The sequence below is a fragment of the Lottia gigantea genome (genome assembly GCF_000327385.1).
Source record: "Lottia gigantea unplaced genomic scaffold LOTGIsca_10, whole genome shotgun sequence".
In the NCBI taxonomy this organism is placed as follows: domain Eukaryota; kingdom Metazoa; phylum Mollusca; class Gastropoda; family Lottiidae; genus Lottia; species Lottia gigantea.
In genome coordinates, this window is record NW_008706747.1 from 967,912 (window position 1) to 985,299 (window position 17,388).

At 34.6% G+C, this 17,388-nt stretch overlaps 1 protein-coding gene across 1 annotated transcript; it reads left to right on the forward strand.

Annotated features, from left to right (window-relative positions):
• Nucleotides 1–278: 278 nt before the first annotated feature.
• Nucleotides 279–17,344, forward strand: LOTGIDRAFT_109691 (hypothetical protein; the record flags this gene model as incomplete). Its single annotated transcript, XM_009046070.1, has 4 exons — nt 279–374; nt 6,824–6,916; nt 7,269–7,327; nt 17,200–17,344. The coding sequence occupies 4 exons, from the start codon at nt 279–281 to the stop codon at nt 17,342–17,344; spliced, it is 393 nt and encodes a 130-aa protein (XP_009044318.1).
• Nucleotides 17,345–17,388: the final 44 nt, after the last annotated feature.

The following is a 17,388-nucleotide window of genomic DNA, read 5'->3' on the forward strand; positions in this document are numbered from 1 at the left end:
AGTTCTTTAATATAAGTTGGAAAGCATTTAGGCAAGGTTACATTTCATTACATGAAAACATTCTATGAACAGATTATTTGAAAATCAACTTATTGCATATACATTAACATTTACCTCACAAGTTCATAGATATTGATTACCAAGCATTTAGGCAAGGTAAATTAATAAATCAGACCTTATCTGATCAGAGAAAAAGTGCCAGTGTATAAGTACAGATCTTTGAAGCATCCATTTTCAAAAGGTAGACTTTGAATAAATTTCCTGAGCTTGGATGATTAATGTGTGTTATTTTTATTTTTCAGTATATTGGTACCCTGGATGTGCCCAGACCGAGTAGTCGAGTTGAAATCGTGGCTGCTATGAGAAGAATCAGGGTAAGTAACTCTGCTTGCTTTCAACAATGCTTGCTTACTCACCTGAAGGTTCAAAAATAAAAAAACAGAGTCTAGTTGTTCGGATGGGACAATAAAACAAGGCCACTTGTGCCACAGACTGGGGGTAGAAATGAAATGAAATGAATGGAGTTTTACACCTTACTTTTCTGCACCATGTGGGCTAATGAAGATGGCAGACTAGAGATAATACCACTTTTGTAACTCGATTTTTCCCTGTCAGCCATGCAGGGCAGAGGAGGCTGACATTGAAAAAGCTGTTTGGATGGGATAATAAACCGAGGACCCTTGTGCCACAGGCTGGTATTCGCGGAGGGTTGGGTTGGAGTTAGACGTTTACTCACTAACCTGAAGATCTACGGTTCAATCCTGGCATAGGTCAAGATAATACCTTTGGGGTTTTTTTTTCAACCGAGATTCCCCTGTGCAGAAAAGTAAGAAGTAAAACTTCCTGCATTTTCTTTTAACTCTAGAAAAACCTGTAACTAAGGAAGCCATTTTGTTTTTTAATACCTCAAGATTTTTATAACAGACATAAACATTGTATTCATTGCAATCTACGAATGAAAACTTTACTGTGAGATATTTTGAGAAGAACGATGTCTGGTGTTCAAAAGTGGTGCCAAGTTTCTCAATTCTAAGACATGTTAAAACTTTTGTCTGGTTACGTTTTTTACTTCAAGATTTTTCTGTGAAACTTTGTGATAAATGTTGGTTTGGTAGAGTCAGAAAAACTCTAGCGGTTTTCAGTCTGATCTCTGGATGTCTGTAATAGTTGTTGGGCCTGGTAGAGTTAGAAAAACTAGTTTGGTAGTTGAAACGACCACTTTTGACAGGATCACAACTTAGGTTCACAAGGATTCTGTCTACCAGACTGTCCCAGGCCAAACCCCTTGGCATTGATCTTTTCTGGATTATCTCTATCCCTTACCAAATGAAATTAGAACCCATAACCACCATTTATTCACAGAAAATGGCTTCGAATTCATAAGCTTTTAGCTAAAAAGAAATACCCAAATTACTATAGAATACAGGAATATCTACAAAAAACAAAAACTGTGGCCTACTATTGCAACCCTACATTCATATATGGCTATTGATTAGTGTTTCTGACTCTAGCATATCTCCATCTATCAAAAAGAATCACTTGCTAAGTAAAAACAAGAGTTGGCAAGAAGTTGAAGATATGAGAATTTATTGCAGAGTTGATTAGATTAAAAACAGACTCTGTACATTGTTAAATTTAATTTACGACTTTTAACTTGTTTTTCCTTTCATCTGTTGCCTCAATGAGTTAACTGGTTGCTAGGGGGCGCAGTTTTCAGTTGCACAAGATACATTTCAAATGGAGGAGGAAGGGTTGATAAGGAGTATATGACACGTAACACTGTCTTGTAGTTTTGATGAGGCATTGAATTGCTTGTACCCCCAATCGCTCCCCTACTTCATTTCTTCTACAGCTGCCCCTCAATCTCGGAAGGCTGGCATTAAATATTCTATAGATTCCTCTCTCCTGATGTTGAGTGTCGGTGAGTGCTCATTGCTTATATTTAGAGCAGATTACAAAATTGTCTGTAGCCCTTTCTTAAATCAATTACACATGATCAAGAGTCATATTCAATAGATTTCTCCCTCTTGTCCACAAGTGTTGGGAGCCGCGGTGGCTCAGTGAGTTAGTTGCTTGCTCGCTAACCTGAAAGTCCATGGTTCAATCCTGGCACAGGTTGAGATAATACCTTCGTATTTTTGAACACAGTTTCCCCCTGTCAGTGATGTAGGTAAGAGGGGCGGACATTGAAAAAGCGTCGAGTCATTCGGATGGGACAATAAACCGAGGCCCTGTGTGCTACAAACTGGGCATGTTAAAGATCCCTCAACAGTTGGAAATCGAAAAAAGAGCAGGCTGATTTGGATATCCTGGCAAAATTTCCCTCATTGCACACTGTAGTCTTCATTAGCCCAGGCAGGTGCTGAAATGTAGGATGTAAAATTCCATTCATTCCATATTTGTTTCTTGCAAAAAACATGTTTCAAGGTAACAAGAAACCAGACTGTGTGTTGAAGAGCGAAGACCATCTTGGCTTTGTTTATTTTTCTAACTAATTAGAGTTGCATGTTGAACATCAGAGCTGGTTTTATCTTGGTAGATATTTCTGTCTTACTGGATCAATTATCTTATGAGGCAGACGTATATTTTATGGAGCTGTAAAACAATTTTATAGATCTACTCTATATTTTGGCCAAGATTTTTATGAATCCTATCATTAGATTTTTGCCAGAGCTAAGCTCTATATTCAGTCACCTTTTGGTTCACATTTTTATTGTTGAACATCAGATCAATTTTTATGAACATAAGGCGTTTTTGTCGGCCGATTTGATTTGGTTTTCGATTTGCTGTTATGGTTTGGTGCAATGTCGATTATATCAGAAGTGGTCTACAAATGCGAAACTTGATATCGGCGATTAGGCAATATGGCTGCGTCCACTGACAACAAAAGAAAGTCATCAATTTTGATTATTATTTTTATTATTGTTGAACTTCCACATGCAGCCATCTTTAAAAAGTCTAATCTAATCGCCTAACCACCTCCTGGGATTATGTGGAACCAAAGGGAGGGGCAGAGGGGGCAGCCACCCCCCTTGGACATAAACCTGGCTCAGCTTAATCAATTTAAGTAAACTTTCTCACAATTGTATATTGTTTAACCAAAACTTCATGGCTCACAAATACACAAAATAGCAGATCTTTCAAATGGAATTGGCCTATAAAAACGCCTTTAGTACATATTTCTTTCAGATCAATTTTTTCTTGCGAGGCAGACACAATATTTATAGTTATATACAACCATGTTAAAACTTAGACGTTAAATAGATATAATAAAAAAAAAATTTGTGAGAAGTATACAGGGTGGGTCGGGAACCGGAAGCAGTACTATTATTTTTTTTGGCCTAAGCTTGTTTTGTTTTAATTTTTGATAATGATTATTATCAATTAGGAACTCAATGATAGTAACTTTAAAAGAGGTGTGGTTGGTGGATGGGTGGTGGGTTTGGTCTACGTCTCAAATCAGTGGCCGTTGATCTGAAACTAAACAATGCCGTAAATATCAAAAAATATTGAATTTAATATATCCCAAGTTTCATTGCTGTGCCATAACTTCAGAGTAAGCCTACAAACTTTTTAGCCCACCCTTGTACAGAGCTGTCCCACTTGAGGGAATAATGTAGAACATTGGCGCTCATTATTCCAATTTGATAGCAAAAACAACTGCAGTGAGGTCTTCATATATCATATTAGACTCCCTGCTGTCTTGGTGGACTGTTTTCTATATTAATATCATTGAAATACAATCATTCTATAACCACCCTAGGTGAATATTGGATTTTCTAGCCTTGCATATCTTAGTTGCAATAAGTGATTATGTTTTTGTGCTATTTTGAATATTATCTTTATCTAAACTAAGATATGAGTCTCAAATATATCTGGGCCTTGTGGGATACAGATTATCCTGTTGGATGTATTGTTGTCCTGGCAACATTTCCTTCATTGCACACTGAATGGCATTTCCCATCCTCTTTAGTTTAGAAAACTAAGGCCTAAAGCCATATCCTTATTTGACGCTTGCTCGCTAATCTGAAGGCCCAGGGTTCAATTCCGGCATAGGTGGAGATGATACCTTCGGATTTTTCAACCCGGTTTCCCCCTGTCAGTGATGTAGGTACGAGGGGCTGACATGGAAAAAGCGTCTAGTTGTTCGGATGGGACAATAAAGCGAGGCCCCATGTGCTACAGGCTGTGCATGTTAAAAATTCCCTAGACAGTTGGAAATCGAAAAAGAGCAGGCTAATGCAGCTATCCTGAAAAAATTTCCTGTTGCCCGTCTTTATTAGCCCACATGGTGCATTTCATTTTCATTTTCAAATTCTGGCAGATTCACAAGTTTGGGTCTTAACAGTTGCAAATTGATAGGCTGGTACTTCTGTCCTGGCAAAATTCCCTCATTACACACTGAAGTGCATCTTAAGTCTTAAGTCTAATCAGGTGTAGAAAAAGAAGTGCGCAAAGCTTCATTTTCATCTGGCATTTTTTTCAACTTTCATGTCCTTGGTGATTATGTAGATTCTGCTTAATATATCTTTTCTTTTGGCTGATTTACAAGTTTTGGTCTCAATTGGCTTAAGAGTTATAAATTTTAATATATCCCTTTGACACTTTCTCATTTCTCATGTGATATTTGGCGCCTAAATAGTGTCTTGCATGCAATCTTGGAATACATTCCATATTCTGGTTCCGTTCCATTGTTTTCTGAAAATTTAATCAAGAGTCAAAGAATTAGGACATGTTTTGAAACAATGGCTTCTGGAAGGCAAACAATAGCCGCTGCAAGGAAAACAATGGCTGTTTGTTTGGAGAGGATATGCAAAACAATGGCCGCCAGCACGACACACAGGATTGATATGCCTCCAAGACAATGGTTGATTGTCGTGCTTTATTTGCATTAATCAAAATTTTCATTATTATTTTATAATATTTGTAAAAAATATGATAGTTTATTATGTGGTGTGTTTGGAATGTGAAGCCATTAATCAGAGTGGCTAATAGAAAAATAAAATTCTATTAGGAAAGTAGGTTTCAGATTGCAGGTTGATATAAGTTAGCTCAATAAGTATGCCATTGATTGCATTGTAGGTGAACATGAAGTCAGATTTTTATTCTGAAAAGTGTTTTGTATGGCTAAATTTGAACAAATGGCTAGATTTCTATCAGAAAAGTGGTTTTCAGATTGCAGGTTGATATAAGTTAGCTCATTAAGTATGTTATTGATTGAATTGTAGATGAATGTTAACTGCAAGTTTGAATATGACAAGTATTATGTATAGGTAAATTTGAGCTCACCGGGCAAATGGAAAAACCAAAATACAGATCAGTTGGCTAGATTTCTATTAGGAAAGTAGGTTTCATAGTGCAGGTTGATATAAGTTACCTCAATAAGTATGCTATTGATTGAATCGTAGATGAACATGAAGTCAGATTTTGAATATATCAAGTGTTATGTATAGCTAAATTTGAGCTCCCTTAGCAACTGGAAAAGCCAATCTATATGAATTAAGCACTCAATACATAAGCTTCCAGACACTGTTTCCAACAGCACTTCACCAAAACTTCACAAGTTTAAATTCATGATAAATTGTAGATGAACTGGGTCTCAGATTTTTTATTTTGAAAAGTAATATAGATAGCTATCAACTAGTGAAAGCAGAGACTGTAGAGTTCTACAACAGGCTGCAATTGATGTAGAGTTTGTTAAATTTTCCTCATTGCATACTGCATGGCATGGCATTGCCTATTTTCAAGAGCTCAATCAAGTGCAGAAAAGTCCACTCATTCGTTTCGTTTCGTTTCGTTTCATACTTAGAAGACTATACGTCTTTACATAGTTGAGTTAATTACAGCAAGAGAAATTGAAGAATAATTTGATTACCGTATTCTTTTTTTTTCACGTTTTTTAAAAGGGAATACAGCTTTGATGAGAATTTTAAAGAAAATGGAGTTCATTAAGGCACTCAACCAATAAAAATTTCAAGATTTATTGAGACGACAAAAAACGCAGGAGGCGTAATAGACATCACTTCTGATTAGAATTGCGACGTTAATTTGAAAGATGACATCATTAGTGGTTTTTCTTTAATTAGGCAGGATGTTTGAAGTGTCAATCAATATCTCACTAACCAATCAAATTAAGCCAAGGTCACATGTCAGTGTAATACAGTGTCAGTATGACATGTGTTTGATTAAGTTATTATTAAGCGATTACTAGAATGACTTCTGTTATTTGCTTTGTTCTTTGAATCTTTTACATGGCATCGGGCATGAGTTTAAAGGGATTGTAAAGAGGTTTTCTGAATTTTGTATGTGTATCGGGGACACTGATAGCTTCAATTTGCGCTATTCCAATTTTCATTCCGACGTCTGTGGTTCTTGAAATTCCACTAAAACTGACTGTTGTATGTGATGCTATAAAACACTTAGTTTCAGTTGAATTGCAGGAACCACAGACATCTGATTGAATATTGGAATGGTGCAAATTGATGATATCAGTGTCCTCAATACACATACAAAATTTAGAAAACCTCTTTACAATCCCTTTAAAACATATGTCGAAGACACTGGCTATGGAAATATCATCTTTATGTTTTAGGAATTGAAGAGCTTCAGAAGAAACAAATCTCTTTGAGGTTTTGATTAAATCGAAAATCAGACTCTTCCCATTTAGTTATTCGTAGCAGCCTTCCCAAAATGGCTGTACCTTCTAACAAATTTTGGTTCAGACATGGACCTTTGACATTTCAAGCTTGCTTGACTTTTTCTTGAAATCTTCAAACAAGGTTCCTTTATATCTGCTTCTGAATTTCTCCCATTTTGTTTACAGTATGAATTTAAAGCCAAGGCAATCAAGAAAAAGAAAGTTACTCTCACAGTTTCTACTGATGGAGTTAAAGTCCAGATACGCAAGAAGAAAAAGGTAGGCAATTACATTTTTTACACTGGACCCCCATCTCTTTTCTTAAATGCTTGAAAGGGATATATATGATTTATCAACTGATGGAGCTGAATGACAGCCATCTGTAACACTTTTCATAATTCAAATTAACATAGGGTTCTTCTACAATTCAATTCATTAATTGAATTTTTTATTCTGAAGTGCATGACTGATACAAGGAAACTGAGCTTTATCTATCTGTCTTGAACGATCTGGCATGTAATTATGCTTAGCTTTTAGTAAGCAGCCATGTTTTTACACGATCCAATGTACAGTACTCATAAGTGATTTTGGACCATCTCTATTTTCTAAGTTTTAAATGGCTATTTTTCAGAAGAATTTGACGTCGTTCGATGAGAGTAGATTGTTGATAATGACTCATGCCATTTATAGGTAAGTTTACTTTGGTCTTTAGAGGATCCGCAATGATTTATCAATGAAATTAATATAGCTATGTTTCACCTCTTGTCCATCTATCATGGAAGTCCATGTCCTGTTTTACATTTCAAAAATTTTATTCTCAAAGCTTTCTGGCTCATCTTGAGAAGGTGGGCTCGGAATAGTTCTCATCATTGACTCGTCATTGATATTAGGTTTTAAAAGAGATACTCTCATAAAGAAGCACTGGCCAAGACCACAAATAGAGACTGGTGTATTGAAATGTTCCTTTAATCTCATTGGATATCTAAAATGTTGATGTGTGATAGGCCTACTTGTTGTTCTAAAAGCCTAAGTTAACTATATCGGTGAATCGATGTATCGCGATATGCTACGATACGCGTATTGTATCGCAACGTTGTGTATCGATACTTGACAGTACCTATCATCCTGTAAAAAAGTGGAGATTTTTATAAGTTGGTTTATGATATAACAATTGTTTTTCACTGAAATTGTTGGTAACTATTTATAAGACAATGGACGCTAACCACTTCTATCAACTAAATATCATAGTTATAAAGTTATGAATTAATATATATAGAAACTTTTACTTTTTTCCATTACCCAATATGACGATATGTATTTTGACGCTTGTATTGCAATACGTATTGTATCGTGACCCTTGTATTGCAATACGTATTGTATCGTGACCCTTGTATTGCAATACGTATTGTATTGTGACCCTTGTATTGCAATATGTATTGTATCGTGACCCTTGTATTGCAATACATATTGTATCGTGACCCTTGTATTGCAATACGTATTGTATTGTGACCCTTGTATTGCAATACGTATTGTATTGTGACCCTTGTATTGCAATACGTATTGTATCGTGACCCTTGTATTGCAATACGTATTGTATCGTGATCCTTGTATCGCAATACGTATTGTATCGTGCCATGGCTGACGATACCCAGCACTACTACGTTTGGAACTTAAGGAATTCCTGTCCTTAAAGATGATGGTCCCAGATAATGAGGCTCAACAATCCCAACATTACATGACAGTTCGTAGTCAAGGAGACAACCAATTAGCAATTAGATGACTCAATTATATACTTTATCAACGCTAATTTATCGTCAAGGGGGACAACTTGAGAAACAATGAGACAGATTTGACATCTGATTATGAAAAATGTGCTGCCTCTTTAAAAAGGTGAAGGAAAGTTTGATGTCTCTCATGTGCACAAAATAATTTGCCATTGTAATTATCGTCAAGGGGGACAACTGGAGTAGATTTGACGTCTGATCTCAACAAAATGGCAATAAATTTGTGATAGTTTTAACATTTGTCAAGGGAGAGATCTGGAGGTCTAATTAGGAAAATGATGTCACTTCAAAAAGAGGATACCATTTTGAATGGTGTCTGCTACGTGCAAATACGTCAACATTTTAATTGATGTCAAGGGGGACAACTGGAGTAGCAATGAGGCGGATCGACATCTGATTATTCAAATCATATAATTATGTCACTTCAAAGAGACTGAGAAATTTGAATGACGTCTGCTATGTGCAATAATGATGAAAGAAATATTGGAGCATTTTAAGTTTGGAATAACACAGAAGCAGATTTGACGTCTGATTATTAAAAGTAGAAATACGCTGTCACTTCAAAAGACAGACAAATTTGAATGGAGTCTACTATGGGTCATAATATTTTCATCTGACATTAAAGGGACAGAGGTGCCATTTCAGGGTGTTGATTTTAGTCTTGAATATTTGTAAAAAGTCTTCAGAATACTAGAAATGTACACAAATTTCATAATTCCTTCAAAAATTTCTCAAACTAGGATTTATTTCCCATTTCTATAGATGTCTTTTCTATATATCACAGTGTCTCAAAAAAAGACGAGTCATCTTTTTAACTTTTTAACGCGCATAATTCTGGACACACATGGTTTTGAAGGCTCAAATTTCGATGGTGAGCTATAAACACTATTACTGATTGACTTAGCTAAAAAAAATTTCCTGTTTCTAAGACTAAAGTATGATTGGTCAAAAAAGTGGCGCAGCTGTCCTTTCAAGGGGAATAACTGGTGAAACGACCAAATTTGGTCAGAAAAGATTTAGGTTTAACAATTTTGTTGACGAGTTCCGAAATTAGGTCGAAAGAATTTATTGGTTGACAGAATATTTCCTGATAGTTTCCAGAAGTCTGAGAATGATTCTTAATTCCATTAGTAGAAGTAGACAAAAAGCAGACGGACTGGAAATTGGCGGCTTGGTCTTTGATATTCAGTGGGTCAAAAATAGTTGACAAGATCTGGGAGGCAAATGTCGATCAAATTGAGCGCCATAAGGTCTGGAATTTCATTTCTGGACTAAATTTGCAAAATTCTGCTGTAAGGGAATATAGTTGTGTTGGAATTGTTTCAGAAAAATTTTTATCTTTTATAGTTATTATTTAACAATAGAAAAAAAAATCTTTTTGTACAAAAATTGCCATTTCCGAGGTGTTTTTTCATTGACTTCGGGGGTTGATTTGAGTCTTGAATATATGTAAATAGTCTTCAGAAGTACTAGAAATGTAGGAAGAAGATCGTATAATTCCTTCAAAAATACTTCAAACTAGAAATTTCACTTTCTATTTCTATATATCACAGAGTATCTTAAATTGACGAGTCGTCATTTTAACATTCAAACGCAGATAATTCTAGACACACATGGATTTGAAAGCTCAAATTTTGACAGTGAGCTGTGATCACTATTACTGATTGTCTTAGCTAAAAAATTAATGTTTCTGAGACTAAAGTATGATTGTTCAAAAGAATACCGCATCTGTCCCTTTAAAGCAAAATCCACTTCTTGCAATTATTTAAAACATCTTCAAACTCAAACTCAAATTACCAAAATTCTGATTTTTTTTAAAGGCATTTGTGGTAGTAATTGGTCCAAATAGCCATCCAGTTTTAGTAGAATTTACTATTGACCTAATTCCGTAAGAAACTGACCCAATTCCTGAAAGTGTAAGTCATTGACATTCTGCGAGAAGAGACAGTCGGAATCAGATGCAGAAGTTGAATGGTTGGCATCATTCCCAGGCAGAATCATCTTGTCATTCCTGCGACTGAACAAAAGAATAATTTACACTCAATAGTCATTTCCATATGCTTGTTGGACATTTTGTCTCGCTGGTTTTTGAATGATGATATGATTTGGCAATACTTGATAACCCAGCAGACTGCTTGGCTCCTCGTCCAGAAAATGAATTTTTATTTAAAATGTGCTTACTTAATGCCACAAGAATGAATTCAACCTTTTACCTCAGCCCTAATAATAGGGCCCCTCTAAATCCCCCCCTCTACCCATCTTCCCCTTATATATGTTGTCTCCCTGGTTTGAATGATGATATGATTTGACTATATCTCATAGCCCAGCAGACTGCTTGTCTCCTTGCCCATAAGATATCTTGATATTAGGCATTTTTCAATAGTTAATTGCATATTTATGGATAATTACTAAGTTTTTTGGATTTATCGGATTATATAAGGATCCTGTTATGTTATATATGACACCAGGTATAACCTCTGATGAATATATACTCTTATTGGCCAAGTTTAAAATTCTTAAATTTTATGTTCATTCTAAAACGTAGTATCCCTTTAAAATGAAAAATACACATTATTTTCTTTGACTCAGAATATTCTGCATCAGAAAATAGCAATTTGTTTTGGAATGAACAAAAAATGTCGCTAGCAATTCTATTTGGCGTGAAATTATTATTTTGACAAGGCGTCTAATTATAACGAGAGAAGCTAATTAGATATTGTTTGATGCTCGTTTGTTTTTAAATGGTAAAAATGAAAATATGAGAATCAAATTGGATCAATTTTCAGGAATCTTTGACATTTCTGCCAGCAACAGCTGCAACTTCTAACTTGTTGAAGATTTAGAAATTATGAAGAGTCACGTTGCTGAAAAAATTTGAATCATTGGCCAATTTCTACGGTGGCTCACATACGACATATTTCACTTTTAATTTTGAATTAAAAACATTAATTTTCACTCCTAGGTGAAAATCAATCATCACCTAGGTGGAAATTAAACTTTAATTTTCACCTCGAAAAAAAAGTTTTTAATTCAAAATTCTTGAATTATCATCTTGGTGAAAATAATTAAAGTTTTTAATTCAAAATTAATTTTCACTTAATTCCTTCAAAAATATTTCAAAGTAAGAATTTCACTTTCTATTTCTATGGCAGACTCTCAAGAAAAGACGGGTAAACATTTGAATTTTCCAACACGTGTATTTGAAGGCTGTGATCTGTGAACACTATGACTGATTAGCGCAGCTAAAAAAAATCCTGTTTCTGATACTAAGGTATGATTGGTCAAACGAATAACGAACATATCCTACAATTCCTTCTTAAATAGAAATTCTAAATAGCTTCAAGAAATCAACACAAAATAATTTCGACAATGGACCACAATTTTCCCAGTGGAATTTAAAAAACTGTTTTTGACAAAACAGAAGAAAAGTAACGAAGAAGTTTGAATTGTAAATTTTCAACATTAATAACAATTGGATCAATAATGGTGAAAGTTGATTTGAAAAAAAACAGAAAATGTTATTTTTGTCTGCATATTTTAGCAGTTTTTTGTTGGAAATTTTTAAATGGAATATTCTGATATGATCTGAGGAACTTTCATTTACATATTTATGAATAATGGCCGCCATTTTCTTGTGATGTTCAAGTATGCATCAATGAACAGAGACTGATGAACATCAAAGTTTAAATGTTGAAAATTAAACTGGAGATTAGTCAACTGATTACTTTTATTAAAATCAAATCTGGATATTTGTTTTGTGTTTTTTCTTAGGGTGACTCCACTTGCTATCCATAATCTGACAACATTCTTGGGCATCTTTTGTTCTGGGTCTTTTAGTCTTCGACCAATCCAATGTGGTGTTCAGTAAATGATTTTGTTTGTGTTTTAAGACATTCATTCTTAAACATTGACTTATTTTGTCTTTTTGATTTTAACAGTGATTTGATTGGTTAGCTTAAGTTTTGAGTCAAAATTCCACAGAACACGATTTAAAGAACAATCATGTTAGATCATGGATGGCAGTAGTAAAATAAAATACAGAGAAACGAAACCAAGCATCTAGAATTTCATTATAATTCGATCGACCCAGACTTGAATTTTTCAGCAAATTTGCTAGTAATGTTTGACTTGATCCTAAAAGTGCTCAGAAAGTATCTCAAAATATAATTCAATAGAAAAATAATCAGTAGCATTTCTGCTACTATTACTGATCTCTAAAACTACTCGAAAAGTAACGTGTAAAATAAGATCATGGATTATATAAAATCAGAATTAGTTTAAAATTAGTTATTGGCAAAAATATTTTGAAAAAAAATGCACATTTACAAATTCTGAGTGAAACCCTCGCGGGAATTTTACGGTTATAATTTCATGAACTCATGCTAATGAAAAGTCAATATTTTGCCGAAGAGAAAATCGCGGCAAGTTATAACCTTTCTTGCCATCCTAATTATTATCTTACCACGCGCATTAACATGTACACGATAAGCAAATATGAAGTTGTTGATTCAGAAATTAGCGTAACAATATTTTCCGCTTGCGTAAAGATGGCCGACGTTGTTGACATAACAATTGATGTAATGAACTCATCACTTTAGCTAACGAGTTTGTCGGTTGAACAGGCTATCATCAAATACTCCTAACAATTCTACCTTAATTTGAGGAGATCTCAAACAAATTGAATTTTGATATTGAATAACCTAGAGGACTACTTTTTACCGGGTGTAAGGATACTTGTTGAAATTGAGTTAATTCTAATTCTAGATTTTGATGAAATGTGAACTAGTTTTAAAAGAAATTTTATTGAACTTTTGAAATTTTAGTTGGATGTCCCAGTTTCATGTTTTTTACTCGTGATTTGAATAATACTTTTGATCAGGGGTGTAACTAGAAAATACACGATGGGTAGGGGGGTGCAAAAATGAGGTGTCCCTCTTAGGCGAGAACCGAGGGGTCAAAGCCCCTGTAACCCAAAGGTCTTGGGGCTGTCAGAGTCTCTCAGAAGCCAACAGATGTCAGATGGCCTCGGTTGAATTTTGAACATTGAGAGGGCTTATTTTCACTTTAAATTCAAATCTTTCACTGGGGGTTGTGGGGGAAGGGGGGGGTGGAGTCATGGCCCAAATACGCCCCTATTTTTGATAGGTATATGTTGTCAAAACTGGCAAAACATTGGTAGCAGCTAATGATCTTCTCACATGAGGAAGTATATCAATCATAAGTGAGTCAATATTTCATAATAAAAAGTGGTATCAGGTGTCTAGAAGAGTAAGCATACAATATACTCAAATAATAAATTGTTTTTAAAATAAGACTTTTATCTTTGTAACAATTTCAAGCAAGATTTCAGGTACTTCAGGTTGTTATAAAAGAAAGCAGGAAGAAAGATAGCCAGGGCATCATATAGAGACATTGTCTGTTGTTTTAAGATAAGACTAGACTGGGGATTATATACATGGTGTAAGAACTCTCCACATGGCAATAAAAATATTCCTTAGCTTTGATGTTTAGTGATGTACAGAAATTCAACATGAATGTTATCTTTCAGACCAACAGACATTCAAGTTGGATTGTCCTTCATTTATAAGTTTTTCCTTTAGAATTCAGATAATTCAAGTTGAATTGCTCTTCTTTTTTTCAATGTATCCCAAGCTCGACTTCAGAGATATTCAAGTTGCATTGCCCTCTTTTTCTCAATGTATTCCAAGCCCGACTTCAGATATCATTCAATTTAAGTTGGATTGCCCCTTTTATTTCTGGATTTCAAGCTCGACTTCAGAGATATTCAAGTTGGATTGCCCCTTTTTTTTTTCACTGGATTTCAAGCTCGACTTCAGAGATCTTTCAAGTTGGATTGCCCTTCTTTTATAAGTTTTTCCTTAAGACTTCAGATACATTCAAGTAGGATTTTCCCTTTTTTATAAAATAATCTAACATGGATTTAAGTTCTCCTTCAGACATTCAAGGTGGATTGCCCCTTTTTTTCATAAAAAAGGACTTGACATGGAACCTAAGATTTACTTCAGAATTACAGATATTTAAGTTGGATTGCCCCTTTTTTTGTTAAAAATCGGAAATGGATTAAAAGTTTTCCTTCAGACTGAAATGATATATTTTCAATGGAAAATAAAAGTAAATTCTACACAAAATTAGAATGTTTTGAAGGGACTTTTTGATCAAAGCTACCATTTTTCCCACCTTCGAGCCAAAATTGACATAACATCTTTGACAGGTCATGTTTTATATGATGGTTAATCGAAGAAAAACTGCCAAGGGGAGAAAAATATAACTCATTTTAAGTGGTTTGGCAAATTATAACCTAATCAAAACAGGTCTTTAATCTGGCTCTCAGATAAAATACTTCCTGAGAATTACTTCCCTTTAATAGTCTGATGTACAAAAGAAAAGAATTTGCTGCCCGGAGGAAAATTTTTATGGTCTCTTAAAGGGATTGTAAAGAGGTTTTCTAAACTTTGCAAGTGTATCAGGGACACTGATAATATTGATTTGTACCATTCCAATTTTCAGACGTCTGTAGTTCCTGAAATTTAACTTAAAGTAAGCGTTTGTAGGAGTGACATCATAAAACACTTAGTTTTAGTGTAATTACAGGAACAACAGACGTCTGATTGAAATGTGGAATATTGCTAATTGATGCTATCAGTATCCCCGATACACATAAAAAATTTTAAAAACCTCTTGTCAATCCCTTTAATTGTTTGTCGAAATCAAGTCATTAAGAAAATTTAGGCCTATATTCCAATGAAGAAGCTTATAGTATTTTATCTGAATCCTTTTCTGCATTCTAAGACTACTGGAGACGTGCACTATCACTCAGTGTGCAATGAGGGAAATTTTGCAAAGACATCAGTACCTACAAATCCCACGAATATAATCTTTTGTAAGATGTAGATCAAATTCAAATATGTAATTGGTGTAATATATGACTTGGAGATGAAATGTAAAATGGTGATGTCCTAAATTATAACTGTTTAAACAAGAAACTGACTCAGTCTGCTAATGTCAATATTGTTTCGCTCTTTATTACTTGATGTTCAAGACTAGCTGGAAATGTTTATTAAAGAAATGTCTTGAAGATCAAGGCTGCGTAATTGTTACTTTTGGGGTTGTTTCTTTTATTGAATTTACCAGTCATGTAGGCCAATGGCCTCTGCTAGTTGGGAAATCCAATTGTAGAGTGGCAACAAGTCTTTGTAAAGTGAAGGCATCAAACATTAAGACACATGTCCTGGGGGCTTATGCTAGTGGGATTGTAAAGAGATTTTCTAAATTTTTTATGCGTATCGGAGACACTGATAGCATCAGTTTCCACCAATCAAATTTTCAATCAGACGTCTGTGGTTCCTGCAATTCTACTAAAACTAAGTGTTTTATGATGTCACCCCCACAAAATTTGCTTGTATCACATAAGACCTTTGCAGGGGTGATGTCATAAAACACTTAGTTAAAGTAGAATTGTAGAACCATAGACGTCTGATTGAAAATTTGATTGGTGCAAATTGATGCTGTCCCAGATACACATTAGATTTAGGAAAACCTCTTTACAATCTATGTAAAGGTTGTTTTTTAATTGAATTTACCAGTCATGTACGGTCTACTGCAGCTGACAAAACGCAAGCGTAGAGTGGTATCAAGTGTCATGTTTCTTAGTTACAATTTAAGGATCTTGTTTACTGCGCATTTTCTTGATATTTACAAATCATGTGTGTACTCTCTTCAGGTTTGTGTGGTTGAAAGTATCTTGTTGACAACTCAATTGCACAGTGATAACAGGTGCTTATAAAGTGTAAGCACCAAGACGCCCTTATTATGGATACTCTCGAAGTTTGTCAAAGATTTAAACTGACTTAACTAGTGGGAGGTCATTCTGCAGTAAAAGTGTCCATTAAACAAAATATAAAATCAATCAAATTTAAGATTGAAATTTAAATCTGAGAGGCTACAAAGTCAAGATCACGTCTGCACCACACATTTTTTAGTTAATGTAAATATGTACTTGGATCATTAATCAATTTTCCAATATCCAAGGCCAGAAAAGAAAAGAACACACCACTCGAGTTAACTTGAGTCCACAAAACATGTCACAAGTCTTCTAATTAAGCATGTTCCTGATAATTTCCAGACTATTGCTTCCAAATTAAACATGTTCCAGGAACTTGTGAAGGTTTCGGTGCCACAATATTAAATTGTTCTTTGCTGGAGTTGAAATTGAAGATGAAAAAAAAGATATAAATGTCTTTACTTCATTTGTTTAACTAAATATCACATTTTTGTCCAACTCATGTTTGCAATTTGTAAATTGTTATTTTGGCCAGCTAGAGTCAGTAAAACTAGTTGAACCTTTTTCTCTCTTTCTCTCATTGAGACAGGTTAGAGTCAGCAACTTCAGGCAACTAGATCAGGGCTGTTGATATAATTTTTTGGCCAGTCACATGTTTAATGATGTGTGGTTTCACACCACAAACTTCCTGTAGATTTGACAGAAGTCAGAAAAGATGATACACTATATAAACTCTCTAAGTATAGAAGGGAGATAACTACAAACTTATATTTCATTTCATATTTCTCCTTTGAATTGCTTTGCTTCAGTGGAATTTCTCTTGTCATTTACATTCATTCATTCATTCATTCATTTATTTTGCCCTTCATTGCCATTCTGATTCTTATACCCCTTTATGTATTCATTCATTCATTCTTCTATTACAAGCATTCACATAATCATTCATTCATTCATTTATTCCATCTGTCTATTTCCAGGATATTCTATGTGTCTCATGACTCCCAGGATTTAAAGATCTGGAGCTATATAGCTAGAGATGGTCCTAGTAACGTATTTAAATGTAATGTTTTCAAGGCATATAAAAAGGTAAGGAGAAAGTTTATTTTATATTCTCTGGGATGACTTGGGGATTCAGTAAGCCAAACTTGTACAAGACTGAAGTATAT